General features: G+C 37.1%; 1 protein-coding gene across 3 annotated transcripts; it reads left to right on the top strand.

Annotated features, from left to right (window-relative positions):
- Positions 1–729: 729 nt before the first annotated feature.
- On the top strand, positions 730–14,841 carry LOC149263713 (RNA-binding (RRM/RBD/RNP motifs) family protein). 3 transcript variants are annotated; one of them, XM_089426606.1, is made up of 7 exons: positions 730–896; positions 1,169–2,963; positions 3,137–3,195; positions 8,592–8,661; positions 8,908–9,033; positions 9,151–9,279; positions 14,037–14,841. In XM_089426606.1, exons 2-7 carry the CDS (start codon positions 1,215–1,217, stop codon positions 14,490–14,492), a joined length of 2,589 nt encoding a protein of 862 aa, XP_089282732.1. In that variant the 5' UTR covers positions 730–896; positions 1,169–1,214; the 3' UTR covers positions 14,493–14,841. The 3 variants fall into 3 exon arrangements, with proteins under 3 accessions (XP_089282732.1, XP_089282728.1, XP_089282736.1); XM_089426602.1 differs by having other exon boundaries at positions 731–896; positions 1,113–2,963; XM_089426610.1 differs by having other exon boundaries at positions 739–896; positions 1,094–2,963.
- Positions 14,842–20,531: the final 5,690 nt, after the last annotated feature.

The following is a 20,531-nucleotide window of genomic DNA, read 5'->3' as shown; positions in this document are numbered from 1 at the left end:
AATTACCCAAAAATCATTAACCGTGAAACATTACATTGTTAACCGTCGTTTAACACCAATCACTGTAAAGCTATATGGTCAATTTTAATGTTGTTAAGTAAAAGTTAACAATGTAAGCCGGATAAACTTGCCTATATGTTATATCATTAACCGTTGAATGCGTTACATTGTTATTCAACACCAATTATTCTAAAACTATATCGTCAATTTTTAATGTTTTTAAGTAACGGTTAACAATGTAAATTGTTTATGTTGGCTAAATTTATCTTATATTTTGAATTTGATTTTTTTTTTTTTAATATAATTAGCTTTAATTTGGCTTAAATGAGAATGAAAATTAAATTTTAAATAAAAATTATAATTTTTTATCATTTTTGGTGGAAGAGAAGTTATAGCGTTGTATCAAGTTTAAACTTAATTAATTATATAGATTATATAGTGCTAAAAAGTATATGAAAATTTAAAATACCATGTAATACTTTCAATGTGACTATGTAAACTTGGAATAATTAATATACAGTTTAAGTCACCTCACCTCATAATTAAGAGTATGTATTTTGGTTAAAAATATATATATTTCTTCGTAAATTTAGTAAATCTCTTGTCCTACAAATAAATTTAACTTTCAATTTTTTCTAAATTTACCAAATGTGAGTACAATAGCCCTAGCCCAATAGCACTCGTAGGTTCCCCCATTACACTCCACCACTGACCTTGCCTTACAACACTCCACTACATAACTTAAATAACAAGACAAATCTTAATTCAGTATTAAAACATTACCGATCTGTTCGGCAAAAGAACCAAGCAAATTTGCAACTGCAAATCCATGTTCACTCCTCGCCACTAGTCAGGAGCTCTGGACGGAACCCTAGACTGGTCGTCGGACGCAGCTGGTAAGCTATTACGAAAAAGTTTCATGCGTTTAAACGATATTGCACTGTTAATCGACATTCTTGTTTTCTTCTGATCATCTGAGCAAATAATGACATTCTTGTTTTCTTCTGATCATCTGAGCAAATAATGAACATTAGAGACTCTGTAGATGAACTTCTAGTAAATTAATCCAAACACTGACATATTTTGTTTAAAGGATTATCTTCTTCTCTCAGGGTTTGATAAAGAACTATCTTCTTCTCTTCTTTGCGCAAATTCTGGGAAAAATTAGACCTCAAAGCAATTTTGCGTGCTTTGAATCCGTGCTCCATATTAGAATGGGGAAAGAGTCAGAGAAGAGCGGTGGTTCTGATTACTTCAGAAAGCTTTTTGGGAACATTTCAAAAGGAGGCTTGGGCTTGTTTCTCAATAACCCCTTCCAGAGAAAACCCGAGAGCGATTCACAGCAGATAACTGACGCCGACATGAATGGAACCTTTGACCATGGGGGAATTAAACATGAGAAAAAAAAGGGCCAAAGTTCAGAGGCAGCGGCGACGGAGGTAATGGATGATGAAACTAACAAACATTTAGGGCAAGCGGGACGGAAAATTGAGGCTGTAAGCGAAGGTAATAAAAATTCAGTGCAAAGAAAGAATAAAACTAAGGTTATGAGGGACAATGATGAAAATTTTCAACAGGGAGCAAAGAATATAAAGGCTGACAGTGAAAATGACGGAGAATTAGATTCCAGGAAGGACAAAAAGAAGGCCAACAATAACAGCGATGAAAATATTGTTCCCGGGCAAAAGAAAAAGAAGGCTGAGAATGAAATTCTGGAGGGCAGAATTTATAATGATGATAGTTCTGGGAAAACAAAGAAGAAAAAGAAGGCTGAGAATGAAGTTGACGAGGCCAAAATTCATAATGATGATAGTTCTGGGAAAACAAAGAAGAAAAAGAAGGTTGAGAATGAAGTTGACGAGGCCAAAATTCATAATGATGATAGTTCTGGGAAAACAAAGAAGAAAAAGAAGGTTGAGAATGAAGTTGACGAGGCCAAAATTCATAATGATGATAGTTCTGGGAAAACAAAGAACAAAAAGAAGGCTGAGAATGAAGTTGACGAGGCCAAAACTCATAATGATGATAGTTCTGGGAAAACAAAGAAGAAAAAGAAGGCTGAGAATGAAGTTGACGAGGCCAAAATTCATAATGATGATAGTTCTGGGAAATCAAAGAAGAAAAAGGAGGAGAAGAAGTTCGTTGAAGAAAAGAAAAAGAAGGCTGAGAATGAAATTCCGGAGGCCAGATTTCATAATGATGATCGTTCTGGGAAAACAAAGAAGCAAAAGAAGGAGAAGAACTTAAGTGAAGAAAGGTCAGCTGGAGAGGAAATTCTAGGTTCTTCCAGTGAGTACAAAAAGGATTCTGTCCTAAAAGAGAAAAAAAGAAAGAATGATGCGACAGACGAACTTGTGCAGACAAAGGAGGTGAAAAAGAGAAAGGAGGATACGTCAGAAGACCTTGTGCAAAGAAAAGAGGAGAAAAAGGAAACGACGTTAATAGAGGAAAATCGGAAATCGGAAGAGGCTGAGCCGGATGAAGTACAGGAAATGCCTGAAAGAAGACAGGGTAAACGGACAATTGAGCATGAAGATATCAATGGGCCAAACAAGAAGAGAAAGATTAGTCATCTGAATTCTTACCATTTGGAGGCTGGACTTGACAGAGGCTTAACTGTTTACAGTGGAGAGCAAGCTGATCAAGAAAGGAAATCACAGCTGCGGAAGAGAACACGTGATATGTTTGAAGAAGAATATTCAGTAAGACATGGCTTACAGGTAGATGAAACTCCATCTAAGGAAGGGGCAATCTCGAAGAAAATATTAGGGAAGAGGAAGAATGGCGATGATGAAGCAGATATGGTCGTTAAAAAGCAAGCTTTTGATGATGGGGAGAAGTTGCATCGAACGATATTTGTTGGTAACTTACCTCTGAGTCTAAAAAGGAAACAACTGATAAAAGAATTTTCTCAGTTTGGAGAAGTGGATTCAGTGAGGTTGCGTTCTGTTCCAATTTTGGATGTGAGTGCACTTTCTTTGCTCGCGTTTAGTGTTCAGTTCAGATTTGCTTGCTATGTATTTTGTAGTGAAATGCCATCTCTTTTATTTTGTAGTCCATGCACTTTCTACTTTATTCTCTTAGTATAAGAATACAAAAGATATGTCTGATTGATATGTCTTTGTTTGTAAAACAGAGTAAATTGCCAAGAAAGAATGCAATCCTCAAGGGGCAGATTGATGACTCTCATAATAGGTTCGTGATTGCCAGCCTACTACACTTGATTAGATGTTCAAACAGAGTGGTACTGTGTGATTGGGTCATGGTGAAGGCATTTTTTTTCCTCTAAGTGATTTGATTTTCTATTTTAGAAGAGTTACGTTTAGCACAATGAAATATAGGCATAAGGCACACCATCATCTTATATTCATCAGCTTCAGTCTTATGGTTCGAAGAAATAAAACTGGGAAAAGACAACACAAATTCACAACATAACACATATACAATATTTCTTAGTCGTGAAAATCGGTGCCATTTTAGAATGTAGGCTTGAGCAATTTACTGGAGTAGACTCGAGAGATACCAAAAATAGGGGTCTGCTGTCCAATTATGCCCACATCTCTTGTTTATAGTCGTTTTGTAATCAAGATCTACTTTGAAGTTTGTGCATGCAGTCATATGCATATGTATAGATATATTTCTAAACTTCAAAAGTTATGTATATATATGAACCTATTTTGGCCCATCGGTCTGTAAGGGCTTTTAAAGATAATAAATTTTTCCCACGCAGAATGAGCTTTGTGGTGCCACCCCCCGACACACATATGCATTGAAAATTGTATTGTGTCAATTACTTGGCACAGGCTCATACTAAGCCATATGTGTGTGTTTATCTTTATATTACCATCCAGGCATGCTTAATCATCATTTACAGCACCCTCATTATTAGGGGAAATAACAATGAGAAATGCTTGCTCCTTTTGTTTCACCTAAAGTCAAATGGTTTCTTATCTTTTATTTTTAATGTTATGTCAGGGTTATATCTTTTGTTACCATTTAAATATATATATATATATATATTTAGAGTGTCCTCCCTATACAATCCATTGTTGCTGGTTTCCTCTGCCGTCTCTTGAGTTTTGGGGTTCTATATAACATCATCCCGTTGGCTGCAGCTCCGATTCCCGAACCTTGGTGGAACAGAGTTTGAAAGTTGATGTATATCAACGAATTATGGTCTTTATGCAGAAGTGAATGGGGCAAAGTAAGAGGTGACAATTGCAATTGAAGATAATGATGCATGCAAATCAGTGTAGCATGTGAGCCCGTCACCCCTGACAGATGTGCCCCTTGGGTTTCCTCATCTCTAAGGACTTGGGCAGGGGGAATCTCCCTGTTGGCCCTTGGGTAGGGAGCTTCCTTGAGGACGTGGGTGTAGTCCCTATGTCCCCAAAACCATGTAGGTTTGGAAGATGTATTTTGATGTTCCTTATATCCCTTTTGAAACCACGTAATGTATTTCACATTTAAGGTTATAGTTGTTATCCTAAGTGTGTTTCTAGATTCTTATTTTGCCCCCTATCTTATCTCCTGATAGGGTTTTGATGTGAGGTAGTTTCATTCATGTATTATATGTTGTATCATTGAAATGAATACAATGTATAGAATATAGCTTGAGGGATTTTCCGCCAAGTTATTGTATGTTGTCTTGTCGTGCATTTAATGTATTAAAACAGTCTATTCAAACCAGTGCCCATGAGGTACTGCCCCCACAACAAATAATAAAATTAAAAACAAAAAAATCAAATCTGGCTTGACAATTATTCCATGAAAATTATTTTCTAATATATAATTATAGTATGTTTTTATGATGGCAAAAGCACAGCAATGGTTTTGAGTCTTGACTCCCATGTTTGGTAGATTGTAATGTATATCTATTAGTTTTTTTTCTTGGTTGGTCCTCGCTAGAGTGATGGTTAATAACTTTATAATGTGGCTTCGTAAGAGGAGGGCGCGAGTTTGATTAACCGCAGGAGCCCATGTGATAAGAGAAGCAGCGGTACTTCACAGTACCCATTTTGCCTTCCTAAAAACTGAAATCTATTAGTTTTTTTCTTCCAGCGTTTTAAATTTCAAATTCCACATGGATAAGGTTTTTCAGATATATTATTTTAATAATTACTACTATTGAGTTGTATTATAGTCCTATATTCTAAATCTCTGTTTTTAAAATAAGTTTTTTTAAATATGTTTTGGTCATCCCCACTTGCTCATCCCCCAGAAATATGGAGCGTACCTTGCAGCTGTCCCCAAAACTTGTCTCCATGTACCTCTGTCGCGTCAAACTCTGTGCAACATAGATGTGAATACTTGCTGCTTGATAGCAATTTTAAACATTATGCTAGGATTTTGATCATGTTTCCAGTTATGACTGTAGAATTATGAGATTTTGACAAAGAAACAAAATCTGGCTTTATGATAGTTATTATCTCATGTCTAATAATTATTAGGAAATTCTTGTGGGGAATCCAAAGGATGCTTCTCCACAGTCATGGATGATATGCTTAGTAAACCTGTTGGTGTGGATTAGTGCACCTTACCCAAGGGTATTTGAACCATAGTTTTAAAAAACGACCGTTTTAAAACGGAAACGGCCGAGTTGGTCCGTTCCATTGCCCTCCGGAGTGACTTGGTACAAAAAACGGCTCGGTTGGCCGAGTCATGGCTGACTCGGCCAACTCGGCCGTTTCCCGTACTGACTCGGCCGAGTCACAAACAGCGGCCCGTAACCCACTAAAACAACGATTTAACATTATTTTAATGAAATTTTAAGGGGTTTGCTGATTGGTTTGGACTTCAAGGTGTTTTATGAATTAGCTAAATGTTATTTGGGGTCCATTTCCCCCTCCCAAACCCTATTTAACACACTCAAATGCTCTCTACTATTGATATGCTATTCAAATTTCATGGTAATGTTAAATTCTTAAAGTAAAAGTGACATTCTCCTTAATCTTCATTTTCATCCTTTTACTTAAATTTAAATTTTTAAAGTAAAAGTGACATTCTCCTTAATCTTCATTTTCATCATTTTACTCAAATTTTTAACATTACCATGAAATGACTCAGGATGTTTGAGAGTGGTTTCGGCCTCATTGGATTTCATATGGAGAAAGTAGAATTTTAGATTTCATTCAAAATCCGGCAGACTTATCAGGATTTCAGGATTGGAGGATTGCAATGTTTCCATTGAATTTTGTCATGTATTAGGGTATGGAACTCGTATTTAATCAAGAGCACCAATCCCTCTATGTACCTTGATGTTAGTGACATTGGTTGTTGAAATCCTCTGGGATTCGCTCCCAAACCAGGAGCTTCTAAAAATGTCGCTCCCGCTCCTGTTTTCGCTCCTGCTCCCAAGTAACACAAAGAAGAGAAATCGTTTGGATAAAAAACGGTTAAATGATCTAGTTTATGTCCAATACAACCTCCGGCTCAGACGAAACCATTTGCTGAACAAAAGCCCTGATTCAGATCCCATGTGTTGGAAGACATTGATCCAACATCAGATTGGGTAGTGGAGAGTCGTCCAGCGGAGTTTGATCCTGATGAGGATCTTGATTTAGATTTAGATATCGAGACATCAGTTGAGCTTGAACATGTTGTTCAGTTGAATGCAGATCCCAATCCACCAGCCTCAGTCTCACAGCGAGCAAGGACTCCAGTTGTAGGTGCTTCCTTTGCTCAGCCACGACAGAAGCGCAGCCGCATATCTACTCTATCTTAGCTTGCATTTGCTGCAGTTTCACAGCCTGCTAGTGGTACCACTTCTACAGCTGCAGTTGGAGATGATGATGATGATGATGATGATGAGGAGCCATGGGGCCCCCTATCTGACTCTGATGATGGTCCAGAGATTGATCAACATGATCTTGGCTCCTCTGGCAGTAGCTACTAGCCAGTAGCTGTAGTACTAGTACTGGAGTCTGGTCACAGTTTACTTTTGTTGTAGAGGCCATTTCTAGCCTCCTTGGTTATGTGTTTTTTGTTTTGAATCTTTGATCATGTATGACAGTTGACTATGTATTGCCATTGGGTACCATTTTGATATAATGGATTGGTTCATGAGCCTACTTTGATCATATGTTGTCTTCCATCTATATTATAATGCTGTGTGTTTGGAAACATGAATGAAAATCTTTAAAATTATGCTTAAAATCTTTAAAATTATGTTTTTTATAAAAAAATAAATATTTAATGTATTTTTTACAATGACCGAGTCATTGAAATCGAGCCGGCCGAGTCATTACCGTTTCGGAGTCGGAGTCGGAGTCGATCCTCGGCCGAGTCGGAGTTTTAAAACTATGATTTGAACTAGGCACCTGCTGACACGGAACTGGCTAAATACCCAACAACCTTGGTGACAGCATCTAATCCTTTGGGTTAATTATAGTTGGAACTTATGACAAAATTTGATTGATAATGAGTATTCACTCTATCTCTGAAGTTTAATGAATTAATGGTGCAGATATTCATATTATTTCTGCATCAAAAATATACTTGGCTCTATTATTTATATGTATATATCACTGTATCTATCTCCCATATCTCTCATCCTTTATAGCTGCATGTGATCTACTGTTATCAGAATTGGATCGAACCAGACTCAACCGGCTGGTCCGACTGTTTTCGAGGGAAAATCAGTCTGAACCAGTGTCATGGACCGGAAAAGGCCAGTTCGATACCGAATTCTGTGGTTTTGTACAATCCTACCAAGGACCCTTTGAATGCAATTTTTTTAAGCAATACTTTATGAGTGGGGAAGCCTACTATTTGACCATATTGTCTACTAATGATATGCAATTATAACAGCTTTTCAGGATTGGTGGGATTGCAGCATTTCCATTGAATTTTGTCATGTATGAGTGTATGGCATTTAATCAAGAGTACTAAGCCTTCTATATAACTTGATGTTAGTGGCAATGATTATTGAACTCCTCTATCATGACCCTATATACTCATCACTCAAATACAGTCTTGACTTCACATGCTAAGCTTTTTCTATCTAACTTTAATGCTTAGAGGGTGATTTTGATGATGGATATCACAATATAAACAATGATTTTTGATGATATGTAGGTATTTGTTGTAGCATGATTTTTTTTGGATGCTAGAGACCCTCTAGGGCCTGTTTGTTGATGTATTTCCGGTTCAGAGATGGATTGCACTCGGTGCTATTTTGGTTATGTGCATCGTTGAATGCTATGCAAATGAGAACTTTTGCTTTTTTGTGTATAAATAGTTTGGATTCATATGGATGCACATGAATACATATGTTTTTCTTTAATTTTGAATAATATATGTGCTTTTGGTTGCCTGGTTTTTTAACCAGTTCTGACCGGTTCCCGGTTCGGTCAATGGTTCGGTTCTGATAACATTGATGTGATCCTGACATATTTTTTCCTACTTTAGCATGTCACGGTTTGATAACTTTGATTTAGACTTTGGGTTCTCTCTTTTGTGTTGGTTTGGTTTACTTTCAATATATGATGTTTTTCATATGCAGTTTTAGTTGTCCATTATTGGGAAGTAGCTTATGATAGAATGAAGTGATCAGACATTTGCTTTTGCTGATTGAATTGTCATTTGAACAGAGTCCACGCCTATGTTGTTTTTAAAGATAAAGAATCAGCAAATGCTGCTTTGTCACACAACCTGGCAGAGGTATTTATCACTTTCTTAACATAAACACTTCTTAGCAAATGTCTCTGCAATTTATAGTGAAAGCTTACGTTATGCCAAGTCAAGATTTGTAGCTTTCACGTTCTGCATCTTGATATCTCTGGGAGTTATAATATCTTGGTCAAGTCATCATTTCTAATTTCCTTTTTGGTTCCTTTCAATTGATGATTGCCAATGATATTTTAGAGTTGTGGCATTTTATGACAGTTGTTTTTTCTTTTGTTGCAGCTTGGTGGAAACCATATTCGTGTGGATAGGGCATATCCACCTTGCAAGAAACTTAAAGGCGAAAACCATTTTACTTATGAATATAAGCGGACTGTATTTGTTGGGAATCTTCCATTTGATGTGCAGGCAGTGATCTTGATTCTCTTGCCTTTTGAAGCTTAAGTCTTTTTTATGTGAATTATCTGATTTAATGGTTTAGAGATACCACTCGCTTAAAATTTTATACTGGTTTTTATTTTGCAGGATGAAGAACTATATCAGCTATTCCTTGGAACTAAACTTTTGGAGTCGAGTGTTGAAGCTGTTCGGGTTATTAGAGATCCTCATACTAGCAAAGGAAAGGGCATTGCTTATGTTCTGTTTAAGACCATGGTGTGTATGTGTGCTTACCAAATAGTAGCTTTTAGGTTTATGTATATCTAGTTTTTTAAATTGATATGTTAGTTTTTGTTCAATACTATTTGATGATTCTTTATATTTTGGCAAGTGTACATGCTAAATCCCTCTTTTATGTTCATGTTCAACTCAAACTGGTGGAGCCTTTCACTGTGAAGTAGGACTTAGGCCTCCCTTTTCTACTTGGAAATAAGATTCAAATGTGTGGATAATTAATAATAGCTAATCCTTGGGAATATATCCGTTGAGTGTCAGTGTGCCCAGGCCCCATATTCAACTCAAACCAGGGGAACATTTCCCTACATGAAGTAGGACTTAGACTTGCCTTTTTCATATCTTGAAAAGAGGATCCAAACATGTAGATAATAATTATTCCTTGGTCATATTTCTGTTGAGTGCCAGTGTGCGTGTATTCAACTCAAACCAGGGGAGCATTTGTCTATCTGATGTAGGACTCGGGCCTTCCTTTTCTTAACTTGGAAATAAGATTCAAGCATGTGGATGATAGTTAGTCAGTGGTAAGATTTCTGTTCAGTGTCAGTGTGCTATTGCAGTTACCAGCCAAAACTAAGTACACAACCAAACTTCACATATGTATCTGGAAGGAAGGTAACCTAGGTTTATTCTCACCAATGTGGAGGTGTGATGTTCTGAAAGGAATCTGTTGTTTTTCATCGATTGAATAACAAAGTAATAAATGAAAAAATGGTTGTCCTTCTAAGAATACACATTTACAAGAACATCCTCCAATGTATGACTCTTTGCAAGTATCAATAGCTTTCTTATCTCGATCTCTAACCACAAAGTACCTATTCTTAGTAAGAATCTATCGCATCGTGAATTTGTTCCACTGGCTTCTCGACCAACTGAAATTATCAGTAGTCCAAATTAACCATTCTTTCTGTTCTAAGTCAACCCACAGACCATTGTTAGCACAACTATTTATATGGAAGCAGGTAGATGATTATTCTCTGTTTTTGTCAACTTGCCTATGAACGTTTGCTTGGATGATGGCATATGGCATCTTAAAAGCAATTCTTTTTTGAAAGAGAGCTGTTGAGATTTTGTGGGCATGTGCTCTGTTTTGGTCTTAGTGTGTGAATACTATTTACCTATACCAGGACTGTTCTTTCTGGAACACCAAAAGAAGGCAGGTCATTGATTTTGGCCAACAAAATGTTGTCAAGATAACTAAGGCAGGTCTTTGTTGTGGTATTTTATTGATTGGTCCTGAGCAATTGGATCTATTACAAAGCAATCTGTCTCTGAGAAAGCGTTCTGCTTCTTTTCATTAATCTCAGCTGATAAAATTGATCTCGTCCTGCCTTGGTGCCTGCTTGATGTCGGCCCTCTAGCACACAAGTGTTCCCCTGCTGAATAACCTTGACTTGCCCTGCAAATCCCCTTATCCTGCTCCTATTATCTTGGGCAATGGAGCCCCTATTTCCTTGCGCACTTCTTCCTATTTCCTAGCACACAAGGGAGCTCCTATTCTTTAGCGCAAATCTCTATTTCCTTGTGCTCTTGTGATTTCCTATTTCTTAGGACACAAGCTCTCAATTCTACACACAATCTCCTAAATCCTTGTGCACAATTGATGCTCAATTCTGCGCTCTCCGCAATCAAATATGATCTCACAAATTTTGTCAATTATGTGCCTTTTTCCTCCTATTTATAGACCCAATTCAAGCTTGCAAGGAAGGCCCAATTCAATTTTAGAAGTCGAGTTTTGATAGCGAGTTAACTGAGAGTGATACTCTTTCTCTCTCCAATCAACACTAGGAGTCTTAACTCGTTCTTCTTTCAATCAAGACTGAAGACTAACTCACTCTAATTGAACTTGTAACTGCAACCTCGTTCTGTAGTCAAACTGATGAAGACTCCACTTAACAGAAGCTCGAACTCTATGCATGCCATCTTGATGATTACTCCAGTAAACTGGAAATAAACTCATCCTAACTGAAGTCTAACTTATGAGCTTGCACTCACATTGAGAGAAAGACAATTCAAGGTCTTCACTGGCGAAGGCACAAGCCAGAAGACCTTTACTCACTACATTTTCAATATGAACCTACTTGGGCTCCCGTCTTGGGATAATGGCCCAACTGAGAAAATACAGATACAATAACTTGGATTTTACTAGCAGATCTTCCCTAGATCGATGCTTGATCTCTCTTGCAAATCTATATCTTTAGCCTCTGCACTCCCATAGACCCAACTCATGCTCACTGTCGTGTGTCTTTCTCCCTCCCCCTATCCTTGTTTTTTAACTTTACATTCAGCCAAAACCTAATCTCAAAGTTATTGATGATCAAGATTAGATTTCGCCTTACTTGAGATCAATGGCTAATTTTATTTATTTATCCTAAGTTAGACTTAGGCTAAGTTACATCAGCGACTTGCTTAACCTAGAGCAAGTGTTTTAATGAATTAAACTAGCACCCATACAAGCATTCAGTGCAAAACTTTCAGGGCTATTATGTACAAAATGTGTCACCTGAATGTTATGCCCTTTGATTTTCTGTCACAAAGCTGAGAATGGCAATTAACCAGATTTACTACGAGGACAAGTAGAAAGACCTGTTGGTGAACCTGGGAAGATGACTGTATCGATAGATCATGGCAGATACATGATTAAGGGCAGTTTGTCGTAAAGACATTGGATATGTCAAATTGCTTATGGTGTCTTTTGAAGTTCAGGTAAAGATGGGAGAAACCGTAGGCATGAACTTCCCCAAAGACTTCCAAAGCTAGTAGTGGAGATTCAGGAAAATGCAAATGCATAGTGGGAGTGTCTAAGCTGCTAGTTCATAACTTAATACACAAAGGCAAGGCATTTTTTTCCCAGAGCAAGTACAGACAGAGTAAAATTTAAAAGCTGTAGTATATTGCACCTAGAAAAGTAAGTTGCACTTTACAGCCCAGTGTGGCTGTGTTGTATTGCTACTTGTAACACTAATAAACTAAAATGAAAGAAAAGTTCCAAGTCCATAATATAAAAGTGAAAAAAGGCAGACCATAATATTAATTGCCAATAATAATAAAATAGGATATTATTATAAAATAACCAGTATAGATTCAACTTAGCCCTGATTTCTAACCACTGAGAAATTTGTGCCTTACCCTCTTTTGGTCCCTCTGATGAAGGTGGATCTATACTAGTTTAAACTTTAAACAAAAATCAATCAAGTTCATTAATGACCTTTAAGCACTGAGAAATTTGTGCCTTACCCTCTTTTTGGTCCCTCTGATGAAGGTGGATCTATACTAGTTTAAACAAAAGTCAATCAAGCTCATTAATGATACCTGCCATAAAAATCTTTAGATATATAGATATGATTGTTAGGTTGTGCTTTTTATTATTTACCAATGTTTTTGTTCTCCGTTATTCATTAAAATCTAAGTTGAGATTTGAGTTTTTAATTTCAGGGTGTATGCACGAGTCTTAAGTTCCAAAGCTTGTTAGTTCTTAAGTTAAAGATCCATCTGGAAAGAACAACTGCCAATTTGCAGAATCTTGTGTTTCTATCACAACATTTATGTGTGTCCAAATAAATCTGTGTATGAGCTAATTTGTATACAAGCTCGTCTTTTTATAATAATGTAGTCATTTGCTATTTGTGCATGGCCACTTATTTTAAACAAGGTCTCAAATATTTTATGCATGAGATATTTTGGTTATAAGATTATTAATCTAGTGGTTGAGTCATTAATGACTCATCGCTAAGGTATTCTCATCCCTAAGTAAGTTGAGAGTTGTATTAGAAAGGGTCTCTCCCCACTTGTATTCATATGCATGAGATATTTTGGTTTTAAGTTCATTAATCTGGTGGTTGAGTCATTAATGAGTTGTCACTAAGGTATTCTCATCCCTAAGTTAGTTGAGAGTTGTATTGGAAAGGGTCTCTCCCCACTTGTATTCGTTCTCGTCCTGCTTGTGTTCGTTCTATTATCAATCAATCAAATATTATTACTCATGAGTATCATTCTCATGTAGATGTCTTTTTATTTTAAGATTGCATGGGCAATCCATCCCTGGGTTTGCAAGTGCCCACGAGCCTTGTGCATTTTATCAATATGATCAACTAGTTACTGGCATTAATTGGAGACATCTTCCTCCATTATTTCTAGTTGCAGGTGCAGGTGTCTTCATTTGTTTTTTTTCCTGTTACTATTGTTCCTTTTCTATTTCATTTGCTGTAGTAATTTTATTTGGTCATAGGAACATCAAATAAAACTTAAAAGAGTTTGCTGGGTTGCCCTCCTGTCATCTTATAGTGCATATTTATTTGATATAATAAAATTGTTGAGACTACAGTTAAAGAGTGAGCTGGACAGAACAACTTCCAATTTGCACAATAGGAATTTTGCTTATTTGTTCTCTTGTCATCTCATAGTGCATATTTATGTCACATAATTGCACTGGAGAGACTAATGGAGTGTCGATTTTTTTGTCAAAAGTCATATTGGCACTTCTGGGGAAGCCTGTGCTGGATTAGCCAGAATAGTTGTGAGATGGCTTTCATATTTAATATGGACATGCATCCAAGTCCATTTTTGTTGGTCCATTCCATGGGAAAATATCACTAATATTCAACAATATTCTTTTGAATTCTGTTTTTAATATGGTTACTTGGAATGTAAGGGTTTGGTCTTTGTACACCTTGACTTATTTTGCATTTTCTGGTCATGTGAGTAATGCACACCCTATCTTTGTTGTGAATGGATTGCAGAATGCTGCTAAACTGGCCATAAAGAAGAATCACTTTAAGCTAAGAGATCGGGATCTTAGATTATGTAAAGCACAACCTGACTCACATCAAGGGTCACGAGCTGTTTCAACTCCAGGGTCATCCTCTGATATGAACCCAAGAACTAATAGATCAAGTGGAAAACGTTCCGCTGAGTCAGCAGGACTGTCAGACCATTCAGCAAAAAAGATGTCAAGAATATCTCTTTCTTATCAAGGTACTAAGGCTAGCAAAACAGATGGCCATTCAGTCAAGATGACAGGTGCAGCAAGCATGTACAGTGATCCCAAGCAACGGCAGTTTCAAAGGCCAGCAGTTGAAGCTCGAAAGACAAGGTTATCTAAAAGCCCTGGACCAAACCATGCAGGCAAAAAGCGGAAACAAGTGCAGGCAAGGACAGGATATTCAAAGTCCCCCAAAAAGTTCAGGGCTGATTGATAGTACACCCAATCCATCATGTTGTGTATTTGTTGGATTTGGAACTCCCTGGAATTAAAGGAAATGAGGGAGCATTTTGGTCCTTGACCAACTGTTATCAGAGGCCAGCATATGTTTTTTTTTCAAGCTGTCTAGGGTCAAGTGGACTTGGATTAATGATAAGTATTACATACTACACTGCCAAATTTATTTGTTATTTTACTGCCTTGTATGTTCACTATGTACTTAACTGTAAAAATACAGCTTGATTGCATACCAGGAACCTGGAGAAGCTAACAATTGCATCATTTTTCTTATCCTATACCAGCAATGGTTAGCGAGTGTATAACAAATATTCTGTTCTGGATTCCTTCTTTTTATAGCCTGGTTAAGGCAGGTGTTTTCATTGTGATGTCGATATTTTGTTGTTTCCCCAAATGTCCAGATTTGCTACAAGGGAGTTGTAAATAACAAACTAACAAAAGTGATATCTCCGCTGGTAAATTATTTTAGCAAACCAATCTGCTAGGCAATTTACACGTGATACAGTCAAATGACTACCAAGGTTTGTACTTTGAAACCACAACCTGTCATCCTTGACTAGCATTAAATATTCAGTTTGGCTGGATTCATGCTATACAAGATCATTCCAAAAAAATCAGCTATAATTACTGTTAACATACTTATCTATTTACGAGGGAAAATTCTTTTCAATCAAGCAAAAAGGAAACAAGTATGGTGTAATATCTCTAATAATAGGCATGATGCTTTTTCAGAAAGCTTGATGGACCAATAGGCACAAACTAGGTCCTGTGTAAAGGAATTCTTGATGCTTTCTACAAATAAATTTATTCAGGGTTGAAAAAGCAAATTTTTTTAACATGTAATAGATGACTTATCAGAACACATCATAAAATAATGCTCATGTATGAATTGTGCATGCAACCTCATTTCGTAGGGAAATTGTATTAATTTTATGTATGTTCTATGCTAGAGCAATTTATTTCAATTTTCACAGTTAGTTCAATATCTTTTCCAGATTAACAATCACATCAGCGTTAAAGTAAACTGCAGATAGAACATAAATATAAATCGCAGAAGACAAACAAAGACAAGAGGACACAAGATGTGGCACTAGCCAAGGAAGGACAAACCCCAATGTGGAGAAACCCTTGATCAATTCTTCTTATATGTTCTTTAATAGTTCAGCACAGAGAGAGAGAGATAGTACATTTACAACAGAAGTCAACACTTTGACTTATCTAGATAAGAGCATAGATCATCTCTAAGAAGATGATACGTGAGATCAGTTTAAGACATGCTGCTTCAACTGATTCTCTAAGGTGACTCCTTCCCATGTCATTGTGCTACATCTCGTCACCATGCTGCACCCATCATCACAATGTTGGACCTCATGCTGCTGTTGTCCCAGTGTTTAGCACTGCTGTACCTAGTGCTACGGCTGCACCATGCTGTCAACCTGTGCTTGTTGCACCGTTGTTGTTTTGTGTCCTTGCTGCACCAAGTACTATACTGTTGTCCGAATGTACTTTCAGCGCTGTGCTTGCTGCTGTCCATGCTTCTTGTTGTTGTCCATGCTTCACCATGCTTGCAGCTGTCCCAAGCTTCTTGCTGCTGTCCATGCTTCACCATGCTTGCTGCTGTCCCATGTTTCACTATGCTTGTAGCTGTCCCATGTATTAGCTTGTTGTCCCTCGCATTGCTTGCTTCTGTCCAACTGCTGCATCTAAAGTTTAAACATGTTGTTCCATGCACCTTACTGCATCATGCTGCTGCAATATACCATACTGCTGCATCCATCACATCGTGCTGCACTCTTTTGGGGTATTCAATACTCCATGTTAGCCCAACACGTGGCTCCCACAAGCTGCTCCGGATCTGATCCAAATCTGGTCAATATCATTGACCCAACGCACTTCTAACACTGCTCCAAATCTGCTTGTCACTTTGCTGTTCCTAACTGTTCTTGTTAGGGCACTTGGGCAGCCCTAAACTCCTTTCAACAGTCCTCGAACAACCCTCCAAATATGCTTGTCACTTTGCTGTTCCTAACTGTTCTGGTTAGGGCACTTGGGCAGCCCTAAACTCCTCTCAACAGTCCTCGAATAACCCTCCAAATATGCTTGTCACTTTACTGTCCCTAACTGTTTTGGTTAGGCACTTGGGCAGCCCTAAACTCCTTTCAACAGTCCTTGAACAGCCCTCCAAATTTGCTTGTCACTTGGGCAGCTTCAACATGACTTTGTCTTAGTCAGCTTCACCATGACAATGTCCTAGGGCACATAGAGCTAGGGCATCATCTTCTAGGAGCTGCGTAGATCCTTCTTCCCTATGGCAGCATCTAGGGCAGCTCTTCTTAGGGCAGCATATCTCTTAGGATCTATCCTCCCACCAAAACCCAAAGACAAGTGGAGAGGAAGAGATCACACAAAGAGTGTGTACAAATGACTAGCAAGCCACTTCTTTTTATACTAAAACGTTGAGCACATGTGGGTGTTATTTAGTCGCTGGCCGACCTTGACGAATTGTCTTATAACACAAATAAATTCATAACTCTATGAATACTTATCGGAATTGGATGATCTTTAGATCAATCCTACACCTCTCGATGAGAGGGATCCAAGAAAAATATCAGCTGCCATAAATAAGATGACCCACATGGAGTTTGGCCCTAGTTGCCAATTTTAACAAATTGCCGTTAGAAAAATAGGTTAGACTAACCCACCAAAATTTGCTTATACCAAAATGTTTATCTGTTGACATGGATAGTTGAAAACTTTAGGTGGCTATGTTCAAGTTCTCACAGTAGTCATGCATATGATGTGTAGTCAAGTTGAACAATTCAATTAAGATGATTGTTTTGATGTTGTCAGGGTCATAATTTGAGTGATGTATGTTTACAGGTAAGAAACTTTCATTTGCAGTTCAAAATTGAAAATTTAGAAGCTTAAATGCACTGATATTCAGGTGCATCCTGAATATAAAACCATACTGCGAATCCTGGAGGTTATGAAACAAGTGCTTTGATTAAATAGAAAATGTGAGTCTCTATGTGAACCCCTCTAATTATGTGGCTGGTTAGGATTTTGCTCAGGTTTGTATGGGTTTTTGCTGTCAGCCATTGACGTGTTGATTGCCACAGGCCACTTTTGTGGCTTCAAAAAAAATTCAGTTGGTTATATCGCAGATCATATATTAACTCTTTTTTACAAATAGCATATTCATTGTATTTCCGATTACAGTCAGGCCAACACTTTTCTACCTAATTCTTTTTGCATAAGGATATCACTTATAGTCGATGACCACCTCATTCATCTATTGTGGTTGACGATTAGGGTTGCGGGATTCTACAGTATTTTCTTGGCATGCATTATTATGGGATCTTAGAGTAGTATTGTTTGTGTTATTTCGTCTCCTTTACTACTAATTTCTCTATACGTTGTCGGTTTGTGCTAAAACCCAAAATGTTGGTTCGGGACAACTCCCATGGTCTTATAGATTGGACGATAACATCTGCAATTCAAAGATATCATTCTATTCTCGGGACAAATTGTTTGTTTGTGATAGGGAAAATGGGTGGGTTGAACGTTTTGGTGGAAATTCTTTTAACAGAATCTGTTAGACTTTGTAGCTTTTGGATTGAATAACTATCCTGTTTTGATTGTTGCAACAGTTTGGTTTTTACTAATCAGAATAGATTGGATTGGATTCAATGAAAATTTTGTTGGGTAATCTAACTAATTGAGAGAACAGATTCACTGAAATGAAACCTTGATAACATTTGGATTTGTTTTGGGTGCATGCGAAGCATTTGATGTAATGTCTGAATGAATGCATGCCAAGTGTTTAACACAATATCTTAATGACTGCATTCCCTAGGCATTAGACACAATGGTTGACTGTATCTCTCACTCTGTGGACAGTTGGAGTTTGAGTTAGGTTTGAGCTCGTAATTTGTCTGTAAAATAACCTGTTGAATTCAGATCAAGAATTGAATTTTGAAAGGATCACCGGGAAAGATGAATCACATTTTAACCAAAGCAACCTCGTGAAAGATGAGTCCTTCAATTTAACCAAAGCAATCTTGTGAAAGTTGAGGAAACACACCAACAGTGAATAACAATCGAGTGATCCGTGCTTTATCTCTGGTTCAAAAGTAATTGTTAGTTTTTAATTACTTACAAAATATTCAAATTTCACACCTTGAATAAGTCTAGGTGTTATTGTGAGAATGAGAACGTATTGTATTGCATATTTTAAAGTTGCCATTTAGAGAATTTACTTCTACAAACTTGAGGAAAATTATTGTCAGTGCAACTTTGGCATCAAATGAAATTCAAGAGTCTACAGTTTTCATTTTCATTGCCAAACAATTTCAAGTGCTCCTATTTTTAATTGCCTGATCTACAATTTTTTTGGTAAGTTAATAGAAAATTTATATTAAACTGAGGAAGAAGTATATCAGTTCTACTAGGAAAACCAAAGCATCAGTGAAAAGATAGGGCCTTTGTCCATCTAGACTGGCAAATTGTTTAGAAATCTACTTTAACGGTTACTATTTTAAAAAAGACTAGCATGTCTACTATTCCGAGTTGTATAAATGAAAAAACTAAGAATCTGAGCATACTTTGAGTCATTTAGAAAGGAATACTGACTGCTGCATTGGAGGTTTGTCCAGGATTGTGTTGTGATTGTGCAAACTCCAGGCCATGGATTTTCTTTGTTAATGTCCTATGCTTGGAGTTGACAGCCTTGATTTGCAGCTGCCCCTCATCTAGTTGCAGAATTTCATGGTATGCGTCATCCCTCTCCATCATCATCTTACCAACCAGTCTTAATGTGCTAGTAAATTCATCATCTTAAGGTATTTGGTATCCCTGGCTCTAGTGCTGCTAGCGTGAGGGATCCAATTTCCCATTTCAACATCAGTGTCCGCGTTGTGGATGAACCTATGCGCAAGTCTTACTTCCTACTCGGCTGTTTCGATTTTCCTTTCGAATATGAGGCGGAGTTTGCTCCCAGAAAATTTCAGCAGACTCTTAACCCTCCTGATGAGATCTGTAATTTACTGCAATGCCTCTTCCATATCAATCTCTTCGACTCTGCCTTCCTTGAGGCATGATGTTGAGCTTAGGAGCTATTACCCACAGAGAAATGGTCCCTGAGGTGGTAACCCATGAAGCAACGAGTTTAGAGATGCTCACAACAACCAATGGGTCACCCCCTGGGGCCTGGACTATCAACAACTGTAGAGGCCAACCGAAGGCTCAAAAGGCCAATTTAAGTCTCACTGTAACCAATGTTCACCAAGTTTTTGGGACGGAATCTGCAAGAATATGCAGAAGGGGACATATATAAGCAACCCCAAAATTTAGGGAAATTTCCGGAAACGGGATCTGAGTTATAAAAATTATAAAATTATTAAAATTTTAATATAAAACTAAAAAAAAAATCTCAACAATATATCAATAATTAATCTTAACTGATTTTAATAATTGTGAAATGTACATCTAAATTGAAATTCATCATTTCGGGTTAGACTATTACCAATAAACATTTCTGCAATGTACAACTAAAAGTAAATTGACTCCATGGATCTGAGTTATAAAAATTATAAAATTATTAAAATTTTAATATAAAAATAAAAAAAGAAAATCCCAACAATATGTTTTGAACTAGCTAATGTGGTTCATCCTATGTCAATAATTAATCTTAACTAATTTTAATAATTGTGAAATGTACATCTAAATTGAAATTCATCATTTCCTATTAGACTATTACTAATGAACATTTCTGCAATGTACAACTAAAAGTAAATTGACTCCATCATTTGACAGTGTCATTTCGTATTAGACTATTACAAATGAACATTTCTGCAATGTGCAACTAAAAGTAAATTGTCTCCATCATTTGACAGTGTGTAGTGTGCCATCTAAATTCATCACTTGGCATTATGCAAGGTACATCTAAATTAAATTCATCATTTGACAATTGAAATTATGCAAGGTACATCTAAATTAAATTCATCATCTGACAATT

Source organism: Pinus tabuliformis, chromosome 6 (genome assembly GCF_031772625.1).
Source record: "Pinus tabuliformis cultivar Carrire ecotype Pingquan chromosome 6, CPIR1, whole genome shotgun sequence".
Classification (NCBI taxonomy): Eukaryota; Viridiplantae; Streptophyta; class Pinopsida; order Pinales; family Pinaceae; genus Pinus; species Pinus tabuliformis.
Note: the sequence above shows the minus strand (reverse complement) of the source record. Positions and strands in the feature narration are given on the sequence as shown.